The sequence below is a fragment of the Podarcis melisellensis genome (genome assembly GCF_964234715.1).
Source record: "Podarcis melisellensis genome assembly, chromosome: 2".
Taxonomy (NCBI): Eukaryota; Metazoa; Chordata; class Lepidosauria; order Squamata; family Lacertidae; genus Podarcis; species Podarcis melisellensis.
In genome coordinates, this window is record NC_138529.1 from 90,074,568 (window position 1) to 90,099,449 (window position 24,882).

The 24,882-nt window shown below is 40.4% G+C and overlaps 1 protein-coding gene across 8 annotated transcripts in view; it reads right to left on the reverse strand.

The window, feature by feature from the left end:
- Window positions 1-24,882, reverse strand: part of ITPR1 (inositol 1,4,5-trisphosphate receptor type 1) — a 199,093-nt gene that overhangs the window by 78,418 nt on the left and 95,793 nt on the right. For 4 of the 8 annotated variants that reach the window (XM_081901281.1, XM_081901282.1, XM_081901279.1 and 1 more), the window contains 14 exons: window positions 22,987-23,152; window positions 22,721-22,891; window positions 21,119-21,184; window positions 19,881-20,018; window positions 18,357-18,482; window positions 17,225-17,425; window positions 16,219-16,470; window positions 15,676-15,801; window positions 14,666-14,794; window positions 9,892-10,012; window positions 7,042-7,226; window positions 3,158-3,306; window positions 1,593-1,704; window positions 134-166 (listed from right to left, as the gene is read on the reverse strand). In XM_081901281.1, coding sequence (XP_081757407.1) covers window positions 134-166; window positions 1,593-1,704; window positions 3,158-3,306; window positions 7,042-7,226; window positions 9,892-10,012; window positions 14,666-14,794; window positions 15,676-15,801; window positions 16,219-16,470; window positions 17,225-17,425; window positions 18,357-18,482; window positions 19,881-20,018; window positions 21,119-21,184; window positions 22,721-22,891; window positions 22,987-23,152 — 1,975 coding nt within the window. The remainder of the gene's footprint in view (window positions 1-133; window positions 167-1,592; window positions 1,705-3,157; window positions 3,307-7,041; window positions 7,227-9,891; window positions 10,013-14,665; window positions 14,795-15,675; window positions 15,802-16,218; window positions 16,471-17,224; window positions 17,426-18,356; window positions 18,483-19,880; window positions 20,019-21,118; window positions 21,185-22,720; window positions 22,892-22,986; window positions 23,153-24,882) is intronic. The other 4 variants (XM_081901286.1, XM_081901285.1, XM_081901284.1 and 1 more) reach the window with 2 other exon arrangements.

The following is a 24,882-nucleotide window of genomic DNA, read 5'->3' on the forward strand; positions in this document are numbered from 1 at the left end:
CTGGCAAGTTACATTCTACTACGTCACTAGTACAAGTACACGAACCACAACGCTTAAGCACTGGCAAAACAGCACAACAGATTACAAGGCTACAAACACTACATTTTGGGGGGGAAAGAAAGAAATTTAAAACCTCAGCATTATCCAATTCACCAAGTGCAATCAACTGGAAAGTGAAAAGAAGGAGGAGAAAAAGTTGAAAACAAGAATTAATACAAGAGAAATTGCAAGTAACCAGATGATAGGAGCACCAAGATCCACAATGCATACTCTACCCACAACCACTGCCAATATTGTATTTGTAGGATACTGTAATGCAGAAAAAAGGTGGCAACTCATAGGAATGCAATGTTGCCCGTTTAAGTAGAGTCAAGGAAGTAAGTACTTGTCTAAATTCACTGAAAACAAAAGCAGTAATGGATCTCTTCTTCTACTTTTTTGAGACAGTAGAATCTTCTTTATGCCTACCACATACTTATAAGCATTAGAACGCAAGTGATCCCATGCAGATGATTTAGAGCGAAACCAGTTGTTATTGTTTCCTAAAGCCTGGAAGTCCTATGCCCAAAAGAGGACCTAATACCAGATAAAATATTAATTCTGAGTTCTTAAAGAGGCATGAAAGGTTAATGGGTTTTGTTCAAGAATATATTTGGGGAACAAAGGCGGAAGGACAGAAAGGTAAAATCTCCCTGTTGTCCCCTCCCTATGTGTAGCCATGGCTGGCAGATAGGGCTTCTGGGACTAAGAAATACAGAGGGAGCCAAGAATGCTTTTCTGCCTCCAAGTCAGGGGTTTTAAGAGCTCACCTCTCATGCGTGCTAGTTTTTTGCGAAGCCCCTGAATTTCTTATCTGATTCTTAACTGACTGAACTTCACTGGCACCTCAAAACTTACATAACCTTAAGATTCAGATGTAACATATAGTTTATCCTCATACAAGTGGACTTCATAGATCATATGCATGTTTATTTTTATTTTACACTAAGGATCCTGGGAGACCATGTGAAGTATAGTAGAACAATCGTTTAGGGTTTACATTGGGGTGGCTGTCCTTCGGCCCACCGGGTTTTGCTGGACTACAGTTCCCATCACCCTTGACCGCTGGCTGGCTGGGCTTGGTGGGAGTTGAAGTCCAACTGCATCTGAAAGGCTGCAGGATAGTCACCTCTGATTTAAACAATTGGTTATCCTAGGCTAGCAGCCCTACAAGTATTTTCACTGATTTCAACATTTTCAGTATTTGTTTACACAGTGAGTAGGAAGGGAACCCCTGGGGGGGAAAAAGAATACCTTCCCCTTGATTCTGTATTCATGATGTGATAAAAAGCCAAGTAAGCCATTCTATGATCGGTTATCCTCAACAGCAAAGAAAAAGGTATGTTTGAGGTACTTTGGTATTCCCAGCCTATGTTAAAAATACCTGGGATAATAATAACAGCAGCAATTCAATTGTGCACAACAATGTTTCAGATGTTTTTACAATGCAGAAAGTAGACAAAGATAAGGACCCAGTACTGATGTTTCTTTTACTATACTGCAAATAGAAAGACAGAATAAAAGACAAGATAATATACGGTAAATTAAAGTACCTTCTCTCCATAGCCTCTATCTTTGGTCATCATTTCCCTGAGTGTCTGTAAAACTTTAATACAAAGTTTCTCCTCATTTTCCTCCAGCAGCTGTTTAGTATGTTTTATTAACCTGAAAACAACCAATTGATCACAGTTTGTTTCAGTACTAGAATTTCTAATTGGTTAGGAAGGCATTCGTGGCTATTTAAAATCAAGGGTCAAGAGGGAGAAGAAATTAGCTAGCATATGCCATATTCATCTGTTGTTTATATTTGCCGTGTTACTGGTGATAGATGTCACACAACAAGATAATTTTGACTCACAATTCTTCTATATGTAAGGACTATAAGGATTAATGATAAAATAAAGGCTGCTTTAAATATGCAATAAGGAAACTATAAGTGTGCAAATGAACCATGTGATTCGGGGGTGCTGTTTTTGGAAAGTATTGGGTCACTTACCTATTTTCATGCTCTAAAAGTATTTCTGGTCTAAAAGTTATCAGACTCTTTCATTGTGAATTGTCCTGAAGGACTGAATAAAGGAACACAACTACAACCTAAAGAAAGGCAAACTTCTGGGCACTTAGGGCTGAACTGTTACAAGAGATGCATGGCTTCTACCAAAAACAGCAGCCCCACCGAATCCCACATAAAGTTTAGCAAATAGAAATGACATGGCATCCCCACACTCTGAGAATGAGAAAACCCCAAACATGACAATGATCTCATTCATCATGGCTTAGCATGAACAAGCAAACGTGTTGGTTCCCAAGGAGAATATCATAGTCACCTTGCTCATCCCTAATCATTCTACTGCTGTGTTGCACTAAGCTGTAGGATTGCTTGATCCTGGACTTGTGGTGTAGCTACCACAGACAAACCACGAACAGCAAACCACAGGGATAAAGAAACATAGTTACAGCTCATGGTTTGTTTTGAGAGCGCTAAACCACGAGCCTGGGTTCAGATGACACACTATGGCAAACTGCAGCTTAGCTCAGTGCACCACAGGAGTAGAACGACCAGGGAGGAGCAAATCAGCCAGGATCATATCTCTGGAAGCCTTCATATTTGTTTGTTCATGCCAAGCTATGGTTAACACTTAAAGAGTTATGTGTGAACTGCGCTAATATGACGTTACACATTTTTTTTCTTACAAGTCATTATGGAGGGAAGGCTGTTTTTGAGGGCAGTCACACGTCTAGTTTTGTCATTGAAATCCTGGGAACTTGAGAAAATGGAACTGTCCTACTGGTCCTGATACCGCCCACATGGCAGGAAATATGGTGAACTATAACTCTGCATCCAGGTTGTTGAAGCTGCACTTCATGTTTTGGGGGGCCCCATTGATCAGTGTTCCTGTTACAGAACCTGCAGTATAGTATAGTTTTCCTCAACCATAAAGATGTTGCCTGTATCCAGAACCTTTTACTGACAGCCTGATCCATGTGCAAATCTGCAAATATCTCACCAAAGATAAATGATAACAAGCTGAGATTAGAATACGGTGCAACATCCTAAAAGGAAAAAGGACCAGGATTTACTGGAAGAGAATTAAGTAAACACAACTCCACCACTCACTTGCAGATGAAACCTCCACTTTCGCATTTCCTTCTTGCATCTGTATTCTCTGGGAAGAGCAGCTCTGGTCTATGAAGGACGTCCACCAATACAGACAACTCAGCCTGGACAAGCGGGCGCAAGCGATCTTCCAGAGCAGATACTATATCCTGAAGTGCAGATATATAACAGTTTAAAATTAACATTGGGAAATTTGCAGGGACTAAAATGTTTTTTAAAGGGGTTTCTGGCTACGCCCATGAGTCAGTGGTGGATGTTTGCAGCCCTCCGTGGTCTGTGAAGAAGTTCAGATAGGGGAAAGGGAGAAAATGTGATATAAATCCTCCGATGCTTCTCTGTGGGGTCTGGGGAGTTCACTGTATCCTGCAGTGCCGTGTAATCCTGTGTCTGCCAACTTGAAAGGCAGAACAGGAGCGACCTAGGAGTGTGTCCCTGCCCTGGATGAGCCTCCATTACTGGCATGATTTGTGAATACAGTGGTACCTTAGTTCTCAAATGCCTTGGTACTCAAACAATTTGGAATCCAAACACTGCAAACCCGGAAGTAAATGTTCCAGTTTGCGAATGTTTTTTGGAAGCCAAACATGCTCCATTTTGAGTGTTACGCTTTCATTTTGAGTGCCACACTACTGTTTTGAGTGTTACGCCGAGGTCTGTCTGTTTTTGCTATTTATTTTGCGTTTTTGTTTTTGCGGCTCTTTTTTTGTTTCGTTTTTGTGACTGTGTGGAACCCAGTTCAGCTACTGATTGATTGTGTGACTGCAGTACATTGTTTATTGCTTTCGTTTTATGGATCAGTGGTCTCATTAGATAGTAAAATTCATGTTAAACTGCTATTTAAGGGGTTGTTTTTAAAAGCCTGGAACAGATTAATCCATTCTGCATTACTTTCCATGGGAAAATGGTTTTGGAACGGACTTCCAGAACAGATTAAGTTTGAGAATCAAGGTGGCATTGTAGTTCCTCCTTAATCTGGACAATTGGCATTAATCAAGAGGCGCTCATGAAGCGACATATGCTAATGGACTGCAATCAATCAGCTGCCAAAAGGACTGGGCTTGGCTCTCTGAAGGTATTTGACTGTTTTTCTGAAGCTTGAGAATCCTTGCAACAGCTGGGAAAGGAAGGTGCTTTGCGCTTTATGGTTTCCAAATGGTCCTTCTTTTTCTTGTCCTCCACTGCACAATGAAAGAGACGTGTGTAGTCCTTGCTTTGTTACTCTGTTTGACACTTTGAAAAAGAGGGGGGAGCCTTTTAATTTATGCTCAATATGGAATTTAATGAGGTTTTGCTATGCCCTCCTCCCTCAATCGAGGCTGAATGGACTTTAACTATGACCACTTCTGGAAGGGGGTGTTGTCAGAGGACTGCAGTAGGGGGGAAAATAGAATGTCCTACAGCCGAATGGATGTGGAAGAGAGGCTGAATTTGAGAAAAGACCTTGCTGTTAACTGTGTGCCGAGAAACAACTCCAGAGGGGAACTTAATGGCGGAAGCCTGGGGTGCACCCTGTGAGTTATTTATGGCTGTGGTTCATAGGTTAGTTTGAGAACAGTGGAAAGAAATGGCATGTGACCTTGTACCATCCAGATAAACACTGCAAAAAATTGAACAAGAACGAAAGAAAGAACTGAACTCTCTCAACACACCAAGTCTGGAACAAAATGTATATGAAGGATTACACACATGAAATGGATTATATATTTATAAGATGTAACAGAGCTGCTGTTTGTAAGGTGAAAATTGGTCAGCTAGAAGAACCGTTTAATGGCAAGTGAAGGATGTCAACTGGAGACAAAATAAGAAATGAAGCAGCAACAGGGAGTATTATGGGCATATGTCTGCAACAGGAGCGGAAACCTGATTTTAAGAAATCGCTTTAAAGTAATTTGGTTTGATTTGTAATAATTTCAAAAAATATTTTTAAAAATGTTTTTAAAGTGTGGGAGAGTAAGTCTGATGCTTACTAGCAGAAGAACGTGTCATTGGGAATGCTAGGTCTTTTCAGCATATTGCAAGCTTGCAGAGCTTTAATCTAGCAAAAGCATTTGTTTCAAGGAATTATTTTTCCTATATACTAATAGGAAACTCATAGTTTTGAGTGACAATCCTTTTTTAGCCCAAATGGTACCATCTATGCAGAAGAGGAAGCTATAAGCAGGCTTGGGGGAAAACCCAAATGTTTTAGGAAGTACATATATTTAAAAAGATTTAGAAAAAGAAATAAAAAATGAACTTTTCAGAGGTCATGAATGAACATGCTCATTGGCCATGAAACTCAGAGTGTCTGTTGGGGTGGGGGAATGTAATGGATTATCTGGAAGAAGGCGTGGCTGATTGGTACGCTGAATATTCCTCATTCCCACTGCTACAATTTCCACCAATTTAATGGTCTGTGTCTTCTAGACTGTGGTATGGGAGGAGGGACTTCACACAGCTTTCTAAATGTGTTATCTGTGCAGTTCTGAATTACATTGAATACAATGCTCATTGTGCAAGACACATCCCTGTTAATGAAAGTATGTGTGGCTTAACAGAAGCAAGACATGCTGTGTTGAATATCTCTTGCACAAGCAATTTATACTATTTCCCGTATTCGTGTAAATACAACCTAAACCTTTAAAAAATATGAGAAGACTACTGGCTGGATCAGGCCAATGGCTCATCACGTCAAGTGTCCTGTTCTCACAGTGGCCAACTTTGTCTATGGGATGTCCACAAGCAGGACCTGAATGCAACAGCACTCTTCCTGCTTTTGATTCCCAGCAACAGATACATAGAAGCGTACTGCCTCCAACAGGGGAGAACTGAGCATAGCCATTGTGACCAGTAGCAATTACCAGCGTTATCCTCTAGTCTTATGAATTTGTCTAATCGTCTTTAAATTAATGGGAGGATTTTAAGCAGAAGTTGGATGGCTATCTTTTAGAAGACAGCTGAAGGCAGCCCTGTTTAGGAAAGCTTTTAATGTTTGACGGACTATTGTATTTTAATATTTTGTTGGGAGCCGCCAGATGGGTAGGATATAAATAATAATATTATTATTATTATTATTATTATTATTATTATTATTATTATGTCATGGATGCTTTAGGTGAGATTCCTACATTGCTCGGGGTTGGACTAGATGACTCTCAGCATCTCATCCAATTCTACAATTCTTTGATTCTATGGAGTGAAATCTATAGTGTTGTGTGAAGAAGTACATTCAGGTTCACTGGATGAATCTGAGTTCTAGTATTATGAGAGAGATCTAGCCATTTTCTCCACACCATCTTCCACCTCTATATCACATCCCCTCTAACGTGTCTTTTCTCCTAACTAAGAAGTACCAAGTGGTTTGGTTGCCCCTTTCTGAAACTTTTCTAGCACTAGAATAACCTGTTGGAGGTGATGCAACAAAACTGTACACATTATGCAAAGTGTGGTCTCAGTACAGTCGTACCTCGGGTTAAAGCCACTTCAGGCTACGTTTTTTGGGTTGCGGACCACCGAAACCTGGAAGTACCGAAATGGGTTTTGGCGGTTTTGCATGTGCAGAAGCGCTAAATCACGCTTTGCGCATGCGCAGAAGCACCAAATCAAAATTTGTGCATGTGCAGATGCGGGTTGCGAATGCTGTGGGATGCGAACATGCATCCCGCACAGATCACATTCGCAACCCGAGTGTCCACTGTATATGTTTCAATTAAAAGTTTTATGTTTTATTTTCAGTCCATTTCCCAATGACCCCTAACGATGAATTTCACCTTCTTGCAGATTCATGAAGCTATCTACCAGAACCCCAAGGGCTCATTCCTGGGCAGTCACTGCCAGTCCAGACCCCAATAGAACATTTTTTGAAATTTTGAATTTTTTTCTGTCCCACTGTGCTATGTACACACCTGCAATCTCTCAATGATGTTGCGGTAATCCCTAGAAGCAGTCATCACCGAATCTCTCCGAGCGGCATTCCTTGCTGTCATCCTCCAGTTCATTGCTGTTTTTTGTACTATGTTATGAGATTTCAGGAAGAGGTTGTTTACTTGGCTGTCCAGGTCAACCGGGATGGCAATTGCTCTGCTCTTTGCTGAAACAGACAAAAGAAAGTGTCTCCATGATCCAACAGTATGTCACAGAATGTGCATTTCAGAACATTTCTCTTCTCATAAGGTGCTTATTCATATTGATCATACAAAATCTAGATGTATTATGGCAAGTTCCAACAAGGAATTTTGTTCACCTGAGGGGAGGGAGGTGGAGAATTGTTGTGAGTAGAACAAACAAATGTTGTTTTTCACTCCGTGTAATCACACACACACACACACACACATTGTTGTAGCACACTATGAAATAGTTGCATGGGCTGGATGAAAAATTGTGCAGATGAAAGGCTGCATGTGTAATTGGATTTTCTGACCTGTTCTCTCCACTACAGTACCCTGAACTTTCTGTTCAACATTTTAATGACTTGGACAAGGATGTATATAGGGGGTGGCTTATCAAATTTCCCTATGACCCAAAGCTGGGAAGGGAAGCCAACATCAAAGATGACAGAATCATGATTCAAAATGATCTTAACAGCTGGAAATGGAATTGGAATTTAGCAGAAATAATGAAAACTCCTGCATCTTAAGTACAAAATAATAGCAAAGGGTGCAAGGACTGGTGAGAGACCAGGTCTAGGTGTCTTGATCGCAAGTTGAACGCGAGCCAGTGGTGTGATGCATCTAGAATTTCAGGCTATTTTAATGGACACACAGAGCCCAGATCATGGGAAGTAATAGCTCTGCTCTATTCTATGTTTGTCAGACCCATACAATTAGTACACACATCAACTGAAACAGAACAGTGTGTTAAAACCATATTATGCACGTAAATGTCCACAAGCATATTTGTGCATTACCATGGTAATGAACTGTTCTAGCCATTAAAGTTCCTTTATTCTACTTAGATTTAATTTCTTAAAAATGCTTTATAGCCATCTCATTCTTCTACACAAGTCACATTAAAGTTAAAAAGAATATATGCACAACTGTATATTAAACACAGTTCAGTTATACAGAAAAGCATGGCCCCTTGGCAGTACCTTGCGGCAGGAACAACCATAGGCTAAGGATGTGAAGCAGTTTTCAGTATGCAGAATGAACAGCACATATCTGCACTGATGGAAAAGCACCCCAAGTACCACATATGTAGCAAGTTTGAGAATGTTGTTAATATTTTTGCCAAAAACAAAAATGCAAACAGCAGCCAGATATATACGCTTTTGCAAAATTGTAGGAAGAGCAGAGGAGGTCTCCTTCCACATCTTCTCAATTCTGGATTTCAGAACCTAAGCCATGGGTAGGCAAACTAAGGCCTGGGGGCCAGATCCAATCGCCTTCTAAATCTGGCCCAGAAATCAGCATGCTTTTACATGAGTAGAATGTATCCGTTTATTTAAAACGCATCTCTGGGTTATCTGTGGGGCCTCTCTGATGTTTTTACATGAATAGAATGTGTGCTTTTATTTAAAACGCATCTCATTTTGTGGGGCATAGTAATTCGTTCATATATATTTTTTTCAAAATATAGTCCGGCCCCCCACAAGGTCTGGGAGACAGTGGACCAGCCCCCTGCTGAAAAAGTTTGCTGACCCCTGACCTAATCTTTCTGCGTCAGGTCAGGTTATGCATCCATAGCACAAAATGAAATTCAGCTTTTACCAATTATGGATGTGGCCTCAAACCAGTTTCAGGAACCAGCAAATAGTTATTTACTCAACAAAGTTTACACACCAGCATGAAGCTGATTTAAGCCAATGAATTCCTGAGCAAGTATGTGAATTCAGCTGTCATTTTTTTTTAAAAAAAAAATTAATAATAATCAATAGAAATAGACATTATTAGAATCTGATGACAAATCCAATCAATTACACCAATATATACATCATTGATATACATCAATCAGCACATGAGAAGCCAGGTATTAGCAAGGGCAAAGAAAAATATTTTGTATGTACCCAGAACATATGTATATTTTGCATACAGCAGCAATTACATGGAAGGGCTGTTTTGGTCTACGAAGAACATCCACCAGTAACCAAGAGAGACAAGTCAGCCTGGATAGCTGAGTGATAAGGTTAAAACAAAAACAGCCTAATAAAAAGTCATGGCTTGTATGCATAAAAATTTGTAGAAGGTTTAGAATGGCAAAATAGTGTCATCTAAATATAGAGAGTATTCGAAGTAGGGCATGGTTATTTCATCCCTCATTTATCTGTTTAGTAAGAAAGTCTGTTTGTTCTTTCAAACTGACAAGAGCTTGCCAGGCAACTTCAGGACCACTTTATTAAGTGATGGTACTCCAGATCTGCTTATTGTCCCACATGCCTTGGGACTAAAGCCAGCCACATCTCAAAAATCAACTAGAAATTGAATATCTCATGTGTGTTGTGTGCCTGATCTCTGTCTTTGTAACCAACAACAGTTCAAATTATGTATTTTATTGGACTTGCTATTATTGCTAAGGGCAGTAAAATTTGCCCAGAACTTGGCCTGTAAATCTTAAAAGGCTCCTAGGCATATCAGTACAAATTGTCTCAATAAAAGGTATCACTTGAACCACTATAAAAATAGTGGAGGGAAGGGGAGAAGATGGACCTTGGAGCGCTTCTGCTGCCACTCAACAGATGTTCTGATAAGCACTTATGTAATATAAAGTAACAGATGTTGCATAGATTATGTTTAAATGCATGCACACAGTTTTCTTACCTACATCTGAAAGTACTCTGATACAGCTTTCCACTGATGCTTTTTGGCTAGGCATGAGCCAGTTGCAGTGATACACTCTGAACACACCTTGCAAGAGCTGCACAAATACAGGCTGGCGAGTCTGAAACAAGCACACACACAAGCATGAGGCAGGGGAACAGTTCCAAAAGCTTCTTCTTATATTTGGAGAACTAAGGGGTCTGTCAGGATGCTAAGCAAACTAGTGGGTTTGTTCAGGAGTCCAAAGACACTTTGAAAGCAAAACCAAATTGAGCTTCTGAGCTACATATGCATTGTAAAACAGTAAAAAGATTGATTTTGATGATCAAGTTTAACTAGGATATGCTCAGCACATGCTAATTTGATAAAGGAAAAGATAGAAAAAACATTTTTCTTTAAGAATTTACGGAGAAAAAAAGTAATTAAATTTACAACTGACCAGCAGGTGGCTCTATAATGTTATTAAAACTTAAGGAAGGATGAAGAAAAATTTAAAGCTCTATTGCACAATTAAAAGTGTTCCTTAATTATTTTTATTTTGATCGTTCTGGAACACAACTTACCATATTTTTCCAAAATTAAGAAAATGCACTATGCACTATCCGTGTATAAGATGGCCCCTTACTTTAAACTTCAAAAATTCAGGAAAAAATATAGTCTTATACACAGAAAAATATGTTATATATTTTAAATGTCTCTAAAATCTACATTCCTAGCTTCAGGGTTGAAAGCAACATAACCAACTGGTGTGGAACAAAGAGATACAGGAATATATTGTAATATTTTTCCACTATGGATAGGCTGGATACCCCGAGATTATCAGAACTCTGCTGTGCCAAATCTCACCCATGACTGACATTTCCTAAACCAGTAATATAATTACTGTGTTGTAGAGCAGGAGTAGTAATTTTGTTCAAGCTCTGTATTTTAGCAAGGACTAACAACCCCAAAAGGAAGATTTTCCAGGGATGTGTAGACAAGCCTACCAATAGTAGGAAAAAAACCAATTAATAAATAGTAATATCTATTATACCTATTATCTACATCTTAAGCATCTCAACTAGCTAATGGAAGTTAGTGACACTAACACAGAAACTAAAGCAGATCAGGATCTTCCAAAAAGTACCTCTTTTAGTTTGGCAAAGACTGATTGCTGTTATATGGAGAGAGTATGTAAAAAGCATTAGAGAAAAGAAGGGGGAAACGTATTTTGAAAGAGCACGGGCAGGAAATAAAAGCAGTCATTACCCACAGGAACTAAAACTGTCAGTTACATTAGAGAGAAGTAAATTTAAATACAGCCATCCATGTTATTTCAGGTTAAGCTCAAGCACTTGTGGACAGACTTTCAAACCATCACATCTTCCTCTCTATTTCAACATGGGGCAGTGGCGTAGTGTGTGGGGTGCATGGGGGGCCGGCCGCACCGGGTGCAACATCTGGGGGTTAGGGTTAGGGGGCGCAAATCCACGGGTTAGGGGGTGCAAATTACTTGCCTTGCCCCGGGTGCTGACAACCCACGCTACGGCACTGACATGGGGACAGTAACAATTTTCCTGGCGTAACTGTGGGAAAAGTCCCTCTATTTCTATGGGATCCATTGACAGGCACAATCCCAAAACAGTTGCATGGACAAATTGATTCAATTTAACCTCTCCAAATGCAATATCTCTCACAATTCTCTCTGGTTTAGATAGAAATGGTTCTACATCCAATGCACAAAGTGATCCACAACAGTGTCTATGGCAGCTGCATATCAGCATATACCCAGCAGATGCATCCCAATTGCTAATCTGCCAGTATTGCTCAAATCCCCAGAATGCAATGAAATCCAAACAGAAACCTAGCCATGTTTTTGAATGAGTTTCCAATAGCCACTGCAAAATGTGAGAACTGAAGCATTTGGTGGGGGGTGGGTTTAGAGAATAGTAAACCACCCACAAGGCACCATATGAAAAACTATTTAGAGGACTAATGACAGATACTCGGAAAGTTTCCTCTACTATTAAAGTGTCACTGAATTCAGCCATTCGCTGCTATTGTGACAGGAGCCGATGAGCAGCTGTCAAGGCTGCCACACAGCTCTCTGGAAGGAAGAAAAAGTCAGTCGTGCAAGAAATGGTACAAAGGAAGACAGGGGAAGAATGAGGCTTTCTGCCACCCCCTGCGCATTAGTGTTGAGGGATTATATGTAGGGTGAGGCATGGGGCACATTGATACACCAGCAACATTTCAATTTTGAGAAATGTCATTCGTATCGTGACATCATTAAAATGTGTCTATACATGTGCGAATACAACACGCTGCCCGCCAGTTAGCTGTTGGCGTTTGATGAGAGTAGGTGTGTTTTTAGTGCAGCCAACTAGAAAAGTACGTGAAATGTAAAAGTGTTCCAACGCTGTTTTATGTCATTTAGTTAAGATTTAAAAATACCAAATACTGAGTTATTCCACTCAGTAATCAGGATTACACGTGATTTTTAAATAAGTTCAGTCGTTTTATTAATAAGCGTTAGTTTTTTGAAAATGTCCTTTGGGGTACTTTAATACACTAAGACACAGGACACATTGATATGTATAAAAGTGCCACGCTAGTGTACAATAGTGCCCCAATATACAAGTTTGCATGAAATCTCTAAACTAGTTATTCTGTTTTCCAAAAGATGAGGATATAAATTTTGATGTTCCCAATCCTGAAAATATAAATGTTGGAGATTTCCTACTCATTAAATTTGAAAAGAAAGAAAACTGTTGTTTACTACGAAGCCAAAGTCATTTCTAAATATAATATGACCGATTTTCAAATGTCGTATCTCAGGGAAAAACCAAGATCTTGTATGTTTGTCTTCCCCATTGTAGAAGATAAGGCAAGCGCTGATTTCAAGGATGTTGTTTTGCAGTTGCCAAAACTGAATTTCTCAAAGGGCACATCTCAAACATCATCTCTTTGTACTTTTTCTATTGACTTCAGTGGATATAATGTGCAATAGAAGCTAAACATTAAGTAATTATCTTATTTCTTATAAGAATTTTGTTTAAATTACTATTTTTTATGATCTAATGTGAGTTCTTATACTTTTTAAAGTTTTTTCAAAGTTGTTTTTTTAAATGGAGAAGTATTTGAGGAAAGATTAATACAAGTTTTGATGTTTTGTTAAGAAAACCACAAAGTCTATGATATATGTGAAACACTGTTGGTTTTGATACGTTATTTAGATTTTAAGTAACAAATTGTAAGGCTGATTATGACCTCTCACAATAAAAACTGTTTTTTCATTAAATTTTTGTAAATAGTTACCATTCTCATAAAATTTACGCTTTGTATCAAAGTGCCCCATCCAATGTATCAAAGTGCCCCGTAGGTGGGGCAGAATGATACAAAACCCATTTTTTTACTCAAGTAAAATCTTCTAACTACAATGGTTCTTTTGATTGCTATTATAATATTGATTAGTTATGCCATGCATAAAGCAAAAAATATATTTGACTCGTTTTTTGTTACATAAAATATGATATTGATTTTTTCTGCATCAATATGCACCACCTCACCCTAAGAGGACATTGTTCAGGACTAAGAGGCACGGGTCAACATAAACGTTCCATGAATGTTCACTTTATGTTGGGCCTAATCTTTTTTTATAATGCTGGGACAGGTGTAGAAAAGGGCAATCAAAGTGATTAAGGGCCTAGAGAAATTCACACCAAATATTACAATGTATAGAGCTTCTCAGTTTACCAGGAGCAAGGTGTTGAGAAAATGGATAGAGAGAAGTCCTCCCTACCCCCTCTTTCATTAATACAGTGGTACCTCGGGTTAAGAACTTAATTCGTTCTGGAGGTCTTTTCTTAACCAGGAACTGTTCTTAACCTGAGGTACCACTTTAGCTAATGGGGCCTCCCGCTGCCGCCGTGCGATTTCTGTTCTCATCCTGAAGCAAAGTTATTAACCTGAGGTACTATTTCTGCGTTAGTGGAGTCTGTAACCTGAAGCATCTGTAACCCAAGGTACCACTGTACTAGAACTGGGCTCATCCAATGAAGCTAAATTACATTTTTCCTATTTATAGACCACTTAACCACCTGGAGATTCCAAGGTGAATAGTGGGAGATTTGGAACAGGCAGAATTTTCTGCTAAAGGATGTGGTGACAGCCATCCAACTTCAAAAGTGGATGAGACAAGTTCACGGAGGGTTATCAATGGTTACTAGTAACTATGGCTAATATTCTACCTCAGCATGCCTCTGAATACCAGTTGCTGGGAACAGCAGTATGAGAAGGCTAATGTCTCCCTGGGCTGGTTGTCGGTTTCCCACAAGCATATGGTTGCCCACTATAGGAAACAGAATGCTCAACTTGATAGGCAGCAGTACATGTCTCAGTCATGGGGACTGGGGCAATCGCAGGAAACATGCACACAGTCTGCATGGAGGGGAAATGTATCAAATTGTTCCTGTTTTCCAGGGACTTTCCCATACTCCAGCATTACTAAATGAGTACTAGAGACGAGCAGGAAGCTCCCGCACCCCCACACTTTTAGGGAAATGAGAAAAGACCGAAGCAACGGACTCACTGCTTTTGTAAGGTTCACTGCCGTAAAGTTAACCACAGAGAAACACTATCAGAAGACACCACCGTTTTCAAACTCATGTTAGTGTTCTAGTCTGATGCACAAATGCTGTTCCGCTTCACAGGTGGAGCAAATAGTAAATAGTAGAACAAAATATGTTTGTGTGGGTGTGGGTGTGGGTGTAAATGATTCTTCTTGGTTTCTTACCTGCAGAGTTGTGCTTTGATCTGAGAATGGGGAACTGAAGAAAGTGGTAACTATACTCATCACAATTTCAGTCACATACTTCTCTAATACAGAATCTGCATGCTTCCTGTCACTGGTGTTGTTGCAAGTCTGGAAAACAATTCACATTCAAACAAAACAGAATAAAAACAAAAACAAAACCCTATACAATAATGATAATTCCCCGACAAATGCAAGCTAATATCACTGCGATATGCACTTTCTGAAATACCACAGACTGTACTAGACATAAACTTAAGTGATACATCATTCCTGATAGTAACAAGTGATACTAGGACTATAGTAAAAAATGTGCCACTGACAAATGTGAGATATCTCAATTCTCAAGGGAACTTCAAGGTTTGCAAAAAGAAGAGGGGGAACCTGAGGCAGCAAAAGAAAACAGCCCGTTGAGGACAGAGCGTGTTCTGTGGTCATGGAATAGAAAGTGAAATTGGATTGTGAGGGTGGGAGAGAATAGAATGCTCTCTACTTAAAGGGAGTGGCCAGCTGAAGATCCAAACAGAAACGCTCATTTTAGGAGGGAGAATAAACTCTGCAACATTTTGTTGTATGCAGCATTTGTACAACACTGTAGCAACATGAACTAAGGAAGAAGTTCCCACAAATTCTAACGAAGAGACAACGAGTCAAGAGAACAGAAAATTTTCCCCCACCTAATTTCAATACTTTATTTTGTTACAGCTAGAAGCAACCCAAGAGTGAGAAGGACTAAAGTGCTAGGAACATTGACTGTGTGAAGAGCCTTCAAGGCATGCACAGATGTGCTCTGTACATATAATTAGCTTTGGCCATGCATCATCATTATCATTGAATCCTATAGCCATGGATGAATGAAAATGTATGAAACTAAGGCAATGGATATTACTTTCATGAGTGTTAACTATATGATGTGATGTGATTAGCAGTCAGTTATGGGTGCTTTGTGTCACTCAGCTTTTTTAATATTTCCAAATATAGAAAACACTTACCCTACAGATGTCAACGAGGAAATTCTCAAAGAGCTTCCACATGTGATTGCTTGTATAAATCTCTTTCATTTCAACTTCTGTGTCTACATAGCAATGATTTAGGAAATTTATATAGGCAATTTTAACCTGCAGACAGGAAAACACAGGCGATGAGAAAACCTTAGTAATGACTTGTCATCAAATTATCTCTAATAATAAAGTTAATTGTTCTCCTGATAACAAGAATAATCTGCAGTGAACAGGATTTCACCCTGCTTCTGTAGCCCCCCCCCCCCAGTATTATAGGGATACTGACAACCACAGTGAGGTTAATGTGGCAAAACGATTGTTTTATAGGTAGGTTTTGAATTTATTATAAAGTTCTATACTTAAAAGCTAACTTGGAATCCTTCTGCCGACTTACATAAGCCCCTCTTAGAAAACTTGTCAGGGAGCAGTAGGTCCTTAAATTTGAGTGACAGATAAAAGTGACCAGAGAGTTATTTGGATGAGACCTCTGAATGAGAGAGGAAGGGGAAGAAAGGACAATGGACAGAACCTCACCTCAGGTATGCAGTCCTCATGGGTCACCACCCTAACAATGTCATCCAAAGGGAGGAGAGAATTGCACTTGATTTCTGTGTAGACATTTTTGCCCTCAGTGCAAACAGCCAACAGCTCAACTAAATGGATATGATACATTAGAGCACTGTTTTCATCCATCCTGTCCCGTTCTGATCTCATCATCTGCACTAGTGTCTGAAAAGAGGCCCTGTCATTGTAGAAAACAAGGACATCTTCTCCCGCGTTGACAAGCTGGCAAAAGAATAGCATTATTGTCCCATTAAACTTAAAAAACAGAGAAAATGTAAAGTAATCAAGTTTTCATATGCACCAACATGCATGCTATCTCTGTCTGAAGATTAATGATTTCTACAGCTCTATCAGTGTACAAAGCACTTTACGATGTTTTTTTGATCGCTTATTTATTTATTTCCTAAATTTATAAGCCACCACTAAAGCACCAGACTGGTGCAAGCTACAAACTTTCAAAACATACACAGCTACAATGTACACAATTTTAACAAAAGTGAAATTGCGGAAGCAGCAGTCCATAACCTGATTGAGGGTAAACAGAAAAGAACCAGCTAGTTAATATAATGAAATGATGGATTAAATCAAAAAGTCTTTCATTTCGCTGCCGGACATTGGTGATGGTGACATGCAAATTTCTTTAATAAGAGACTTCCTAATAAAATGTTCCTGGTTAGCTAACCATTTTGTTTTGTTTTGTTTTAAAAAAACTGTGCTTCATGTGTTATTGCATACATATTACTGTACACTGCTCAGATATTTCCTGAGTTAGCAATAAATACATCCTCCCCACCTATGTGCAAACGGCAACACCAGAAAATAAAGAATTCAAGTCCAACTTTGTTGGAGACAGCCAATGCAATTAATCTGAAGTTTCATAATGCTGACACCTAGGCAGCAGTGCCTGTGCACTCTTTGCATGGATTTTCCTCAGGCTGATTTTATGCTCACAAATATGTATACACAGCCTTCTCACCTCAGCCATGACCATATCCTGGCACTTCTTAATGAACTTTCCTTCGGCCTTAACAATTGTCTGCAGGAACTTAATGTACTGGACATTCCGTCCATGAGTTTCAATACAGTGCACAAAGTGTTGAACCACCCGCTCATTAATCTCGCTGCATAGCTGGAAGTTATTCATGAAGATATGTTGCATCGTTACAGCCTCCAGGATCTATTAAAAGGGACAGTAGTAGAGAAAAAACGTGAATCCTGACAAAGTCAATACTACAACATTTGGAAGCTTTTAGGGAATGCATATTAGAGCAGAACAGTAGATTTAGTGCTAACAGACAAACTTCCGAAAGCAAGCTGATGGAAGGCGAGTTTGGTCAGAGAGGATTCAGAAATCAGGCATTCTGAACATATTGACACAGAAGTATTTAGAGGCTATTTTCCTTAGTCCCTGAACTGCTTGAACTCTCTTTTTCCTTAGGAAAACCCCCCACAATAGGCGTACACCATGCCAAAAGCAACTTAGCAGCAATGTATTGTGGCCTTCCAGGTACACTACAACTTTCCCTGTTTTTTGCAGTTCCAGCAAACCAGTAGAAAGAAGAAGAAAAAGGCAGGCTGCACTGTAAGCTGTAGTGCATAAGGAGCATAAGTTGTGCAGGCCTGGTGTACACAATGCAAGACATCTCATTCCTTCCAACTTATTATGTATTTCCTCCCCCACCCCTCCATATACAGAAGCACAATCTCGCTACAACACTGGGGAAAGGACACTGTCCTCCATGCACCTGAGATCAGCAGAAATAGTTTAGGGGTTAAAGAACAGCCTTGCTGCCTGAGATGACTGTCCCACTCTGTCTAATGAATGATAGTCCTGCTGAAAATCTGGAAAACTCATGAAAAGACTGTAAAGTGCCGAAATGCCATAGCTGTGGTGATGGGCTTGTAAGAAATTAAAGCAGCTTGGAAAACGAGATGCAGCCCCCAGGAGAGCTTTTGGAGAACACAGGGGTGGCAGTAAGCAGGGCAGGGGGTGTGGTGTGGGAAGCTACTTTGCAAAAGAGGATTTCCACACTCAAGTAACTCTGCTTACAGCCCCCAATCAGGAAAAGGTTTGCATTCTTTTCTATATTTTTAATTTAGCTTCTTACCCCAGGGTTGAGAAACAGATTTATATGCTTGTGGAGCAATGCTTGGTTCTGTTGGTTGCCAGCACAGAAGTTCTGCAGGAACGCATGGGCGAGCTTCATGATCTCCTGCATTCTTGTATCTTCAGCCTGGAAATATAAGGCACAAGTGCTCCAGAATAAATTAAAGTTAAATTGATTTACGAGGTACTTAAGCAAACTGACCTGTCTGCTCAGTTCTAATTTCAAAATACCAGTATTCCCATTCTCTTTTTAAAGCATGCTGCAAACTGGGATAAATTGGGGGGGCTGGGGGAGAGAGAGATTAAGTTTTTTAAGGCTTTGTAATGTTTAAATGGGGTTGCGGGTAGCACTGTGGTCTAAACCACTGAGCCTAGGGCTTGCTGATCAGAAGGTCGGCGGTTTGAATCCCCACGAAGGAGTGAGCTTCCGTTGCTCGGTCCCAGCTCCTACCCACCTAGCAGTTCAAAAGCACGTCAAAGTGCAAGTAGATAAATAGGTACTGCTCTGGTGGGAAAGTAAATGGCGTTTCGGTGCGCTATTCTGGTTTCGCCAGAAACAGCTTAGTCATGCTGGCCACATGACCTGGAAAAACTGTCTGCGGACAAACGTCGGTTCCCACGGTCAGTAAAGCGAGATGAGCGCCGCAACCCCAGAGTCATTCACAACTGGACTTAACTGTCAGAGATCCTTTACCTTTACATCTCAAGCAGTGTGTCAGATTAGGATTAGGATCTATAACAATATGCCTTGAAATATTAGCCAGAACTAGTTGCATCATTTTTATTTTTCTGCTTCTTAACTAAAATACTTGTAGGGCTGCTATGTTTGCTTCCCTCCTGTTTTACCCCCCCCCCCCAAAAAAAAATATGAGTCCAGACTCCTTGCCTAAGGAGGCACAAATCTCCTTCCTTCTCATTTTCTCCAGCACAATGTTTTTTTTTTTTTGCATGGACTAGAGGACTTCGAAGACTAAAAATGGAATACATATGCTCCCCCCCCCCCAATTCTGAACCACAGCAACAAGTGCCTCCATTATCTTCATCTGACTGACCATTCTGGAAGCAGATACAGCATATTGCGCTTTTATAAGGACATTTAAAGCAGGTAAATCAACTTGTTGCTGTGATTTAGAATAATGACCACTGTGTGAACTATACAGCTTCAATTTGTCTTTCCACAATAAAAAGGTTTGGAAAGTCCTCAGCTGACTTATGAAGAATTTGTACAAGAGAAACTCAGAAACCTTGGGGGCACCTTTGTAATGTTATGCCTAGAGCCTCCTTGAGACAGCCAGGAAAGACTATATAAACCTTAGTTCCTAATTTGTTCGTCCTTGCAATAATTAATGTATGAAACTGCTTCAATAAACCCAAAACAAATGAATTATTCCTTAAGACATGAATATTTAGCAACCGCTCCTTTGATGTTCAATGCGACTTGTAAGAGACAACTTTTAGGAAGATCTAAAGACACTTTAGTGGTTTGTTGATGGATTGTAAAGTAACTGATGCATGCAAACCTCACTTTCTCATACGGGATCTGTAAGAGCTCCAGGACCACAGTGTGAGCTCCCATGTTTCGGAGCAACCTCTGTTGCTGCTTCCGGCTTTTCCTGACCAGGATGCTTTCTTGTACACAAAGCTTGCTAAGTCGAAGCAAAATCTGCAGAAACACATTTCTTTTAGAGCCAGATGACATACTAATGTTTCCCCCCCCCCCCCCCAGACAGGCTGGAGGAAAAGCTCGCTTTCAATAGATCACAGAATAACATTAAACAAGCAGAATGAAATTAAGGAGATAAAGACAAAAATGTGTACACCATATTGCATGCAACTGACACAGCAATTACGTTTGGATGACATGTATTGCATCATGCGTGTACAGGAAACTGGCACTGGCTAAGGTATCTTGGCTTTCCTTTACCAAGGAAATGAGTGTCAGCCTTTAAGTGCTACAATGACAAGTCTTATGGTGCCTTCTAGATGTTTCAGACTACGACTCCTGTTGGCCATGCTGACTGGAGTTAATGGGAGATTCAATTCAAAACACTTGTAGGTGGAGGGGGGGGGAGAGGCTGGTTTAGACAACGCCAGGCAAAACTCCCATGTCAGTAAGTATTATTTCCATTATATAGGGATCAAGCCTTCTTTGCATCACACAACTTCCTTGCCCTTTCCAAAAGGACCAAAAGAAACAGAATGCTGTGGACAAAGTTGATTCTTTTGCCTAATTTATACCTCATGTAGCTTTTCTTTCATTCACACACGACCCTGAATATAACCCTAGAATTAATGTTAAGACTGAAAGACTGTCCGTGGAAATTATACAACAATGTTGCATAAGGTTCTTCTTACTTTCCTTCTAAAAACCAGTGGTAAACCTGTGTAGATTATTTTAAAGCTCGCACTTTGAGTACATTTTAGTGCATGCATTATATAAATCATTAACACGTACATTAACTGTCTGTACCTCATTAGTGTAGTCCATAGCACTATGAGATTTTAATGATTTCGTTAAATCAAGTTATTATACATACTATACACCCAGGTGCTGTGATCCAACAACTCATTTGGCATACAAAGGCTCCAGTATACGCACAGAGCTCTTTGTGTGCAGAGGCCTATTATCTTCTAGGAGGCAAGGAATATTCTATATTCAGACAGGTAAAGGTGCATGGTATATATTCATAGCATTCCTCAACTCATAGAAAAGAAGAAGAAGAAGGCAAAAGTAATGGGCAGCTGGGAAAGGATGAGTCTTACCTCTTTGACCACCCTGTAATTATAGCTACTAGTGCTTTCGGGTTTCCGCGATTTGCTGTGGCCTTCCTAGGGGACAAGCAAGATTTATTAATTTATTACATTCCCCTCCCGCCCACCCCCAATTCTGGTGATCATTAGTACAAATTCTAGCAGCTATTTCACACCAAAAAATCTCCAGAAGTTTTAAAACTTCTACCAACCTTTCTCCCTTCACCAATATTCAGTTTTAACACAAACTTAACAGCGGTATTGTCGGAACATGCCTGGGGGGCACATGCAGCCCCCGGAATGAGACAGGCCTCTCCGGGCATCTTCCTGATGAAGCGCAGCCCGGGACATTCACAAATCAGTTCCGATGCACACAAGTGGCACATATCAAAAGACATGTGCACGCTCATTCAACAGAGTATAGCAGAAACCATTGTGGAGTGTGAGTGTAAGCACTCTAAGTGATTTATTAAGCAATATATACAGGACAAAGTAACTATGGCGTCCTCTCACTTCTTCTCCAAGAGAGAGAGAGAGAGAAAGGAAGTACAAAAGTACAGCACAGTGGAAGAGAGATAAGACTGACTTCCGTTCTCACACTTTCCAAGCCTAGAAAGTAAACACTGACATGTGATGTAACAATCACACATCCAGCTACAGAGGAGTGAAATGCTAACAGGTATTTCTATAGTGAGTCTTCACAAATTATCAAGTCACACACCCGTGCTATTTACCTAAGGCCCCCTACCCAATTCATTTAAATGGATAAATCTTATAGCAGCACAATAATATAACTGCAGCATTCAAAAAAAATACTAGTTACATTAAAGGCACAATATGATTAGTGGTACTGCTTGCAAGTAAACAGTGAAGAGATATTACACATATGTACACTGTGTTATTGGTCTTTTATTCTAAATTTTAGTTTAATGTGAATAGCTATGGAAGAGGTGGTTGAGGCATAGGGACAGGGGACAGGGGACGGAGGTTAGAGAAGGCATATATAACATGATGAATGGAACAAAAAAGGAGACAATCCGATTTTAGGGTTAAAAGCAGCTGGGAAACAGACCAAGAAACCTCTTAGAGGAAATCTTCAGGATTCCCATGAATTAAAAATGAATAAATATGTAAATGTAGCTTTAATAATATATTGCACAAACATGAACAACGATACAACTGGCCGGGAGCAGGGGGAATAAACATAAACTGTGGAAAGAGAAAACAGCAGCAACAACAACAAAGGTGTAAGAAGACGGTGAGAGGGGTGGGAGGAGAAGAGAGGGAAATCAAAATGTTAAAACTATGATTCTAGCATAACTTTGCTAAAGTCTTTTAGAACTTATGTTTAAAATATAATACTTTTAAGGTTGTGTACAACATTGAAATGTTATTCATGTTAATCAACCCAGTCAACCTTCACAAAAGCCATCTGAGTTAGTCAATGACATTGTTCTGGAGCATAGGCAGCACACAAAATGAAGACTGCAAGAAAGCAATTTGCCCCAAAGCCACCATTACTTTATATAGCTTCAGGCTGAGATGAAATTTGAACTCTCCTGCTCTTGACCACTACGTTACGCCGACAATGCAACGAAGAAAAGCTATTCTTACCTCCTTTTTCTTATGTTCATTCTCTCCTGTCGTTACATCCATCGTTTCATCAGGTCCCTGGCCTTTGTACACCCAGAGTTCGGATTTTTCCACAATTGATCTCAACTGATCCAAATCTTGCTTTATCTGCTTGTAGTTGTCCACATCTTGGCTGGTGACAAGCAGTTGGACCTTACATGAATTGCAATCCATTAGTTGCATAACACCCTTGCATCATCACACAAATTTAGAGTGAAAGTGTGGACGGTATAGAACACTACATTTACCTGTTTAAAGGCCTGAAGGACTTCTTGCCTCTGACTAAAGTGCCTAAAGAGTAGCTGAAGGGCTCCAGACACGAGAGGAGGATAGTCGTGCATTGTTAAATGGAGTAATACTCTAAGGAAAGTTCTGCCACCATGATCATCCAAATCCAGCGGTGTATTCTCTTCACTGAAAATAATAAAAATATATAGAGTAAAATTGGGGTGGGGGGTGGGGAGGAAATGGTTCCCTTTAAGAACTTCCAGGCAGCTTCCATAACTGTGTTAGTCTATCTGATGTTGGGAAAGGAACCAGAAACCACCACAAATTCAAATACGGTGGTACCTTGGTTTTCGAACGTCTCCGTTGACAAACACACCTCGGAAGTCGAACAAGCCATGCAGCTTCCGCTGAGGCCTAGCTGTTGGCTATTGTGTTTTCGGCTTTCAAACGTTTCAGAACTCAAACAGTCTTCCGGAACGGATTATGTTCAAAAGCTGAGGTATCACTGTACAATGTAAGCTACCAGTGGCAATGGAGGAAGGGCACCCTTTTTCATATTAGAATCATAAAACTGTGGAGATGGATGGGACCCAGAGGATCATCTAGTCCCATGGTTCCCAACATGAGGCACACGCCCCACAGGAGGGCAATTTGATAGCTTTTAAAGATCAAGGTAATGGCCTTTTAGGCCTCCTCCATATGGAGTTCACTTTCTGAATAATAAAAATTATATGTCACCGGGGGGGTGGGGGAGGGGGGCATCAGGATTTTAGAGATGCTTAAGTGCGGCATGGCCAAAAAAAAGGTTGGGAACCACTGATTTAGTCCAACTCCCTGTAATGCAGCAATCTCACCAACTCACCACCACGATCATATGTGGAGGAGCCCTTCACCTCTTCGTTTATTCTCTTGAAACTTAGCAACACCCTAAAAATGTATTTACCTTTCTCTAACTAATCTAGACCAAGGTGGGAGATTTGTGGCTTTTCAGATGTTTCTGGACTGCCAACTCTTATGAACCCCAACAAACAGGGATGGTGGGAGTTGTAGTCCAGCAACATCCATGATATCGACACTTTTTTTAAAAAGAGCAGCCCTCATCATAGTTACTCTTTCTCTAGGCTTCCCTCCACAGCTAATACCTTGGATTCCGCAAAGTCTTCCCCCCTTTTGCCATTCTGAAAACATTATTTGTTTAAAAGTTATTTTCCCCCTAATGGCCTTTAAATTATGTCCTGCATTTCGGCAAACACTAGCAAGGCTGTCCGACCCGGCAGTGCTACCCAATCATTGGCAAACTCTCTTCCTCCCGTGAGTTAAAAGTGTATTTCTTTGATTTACATTCTTCTTCATTTTAGGAGTACGTATCTATCCCATTGGGGACACGGGTGGCACTGTGAGTTAAACCACAGAGCCTAGGACTTGCCGATCAGAAGGTCGGCGGTTTGAATCCCCGTGACGGGGTGAGCTCGCATTGCTTGGTCCCTGCTCCTGCCAACCTAGCAGTTTGAAAGCACGTCAAAGTGCAAGTAGATAAATAGGTACCGCTCTGGCGGGAAGGTAAACGGCGTTTCCGTGCGCTGCTCTGGTTCGCCAGAAGCGGCTTAGTCATGCTGGCCACATGACCCGGAAGCTGTACGCCGGCTTCCTCGGCCAGTAAAGCAAGATGAGTGCCACAACCCCAGAGTCGGTCACAACTGGACCTAATGGTCAGGGGTCCCTTTACCTTTATCTATCCTATTAAATATTCTGGGTGACATTTAGCAATGACTGCTTGCTTGCACCACCAAAATCTGTTGTACAACAGGACATCCAGTTTTTATTCTTCCCCCTCCAGCCCCTACATGCCCCCTACATTGGTTCCAGGGGGTCCACCCCACCCATGCTCCTGGGCAGATTCTAGGGTTGCACTGGGA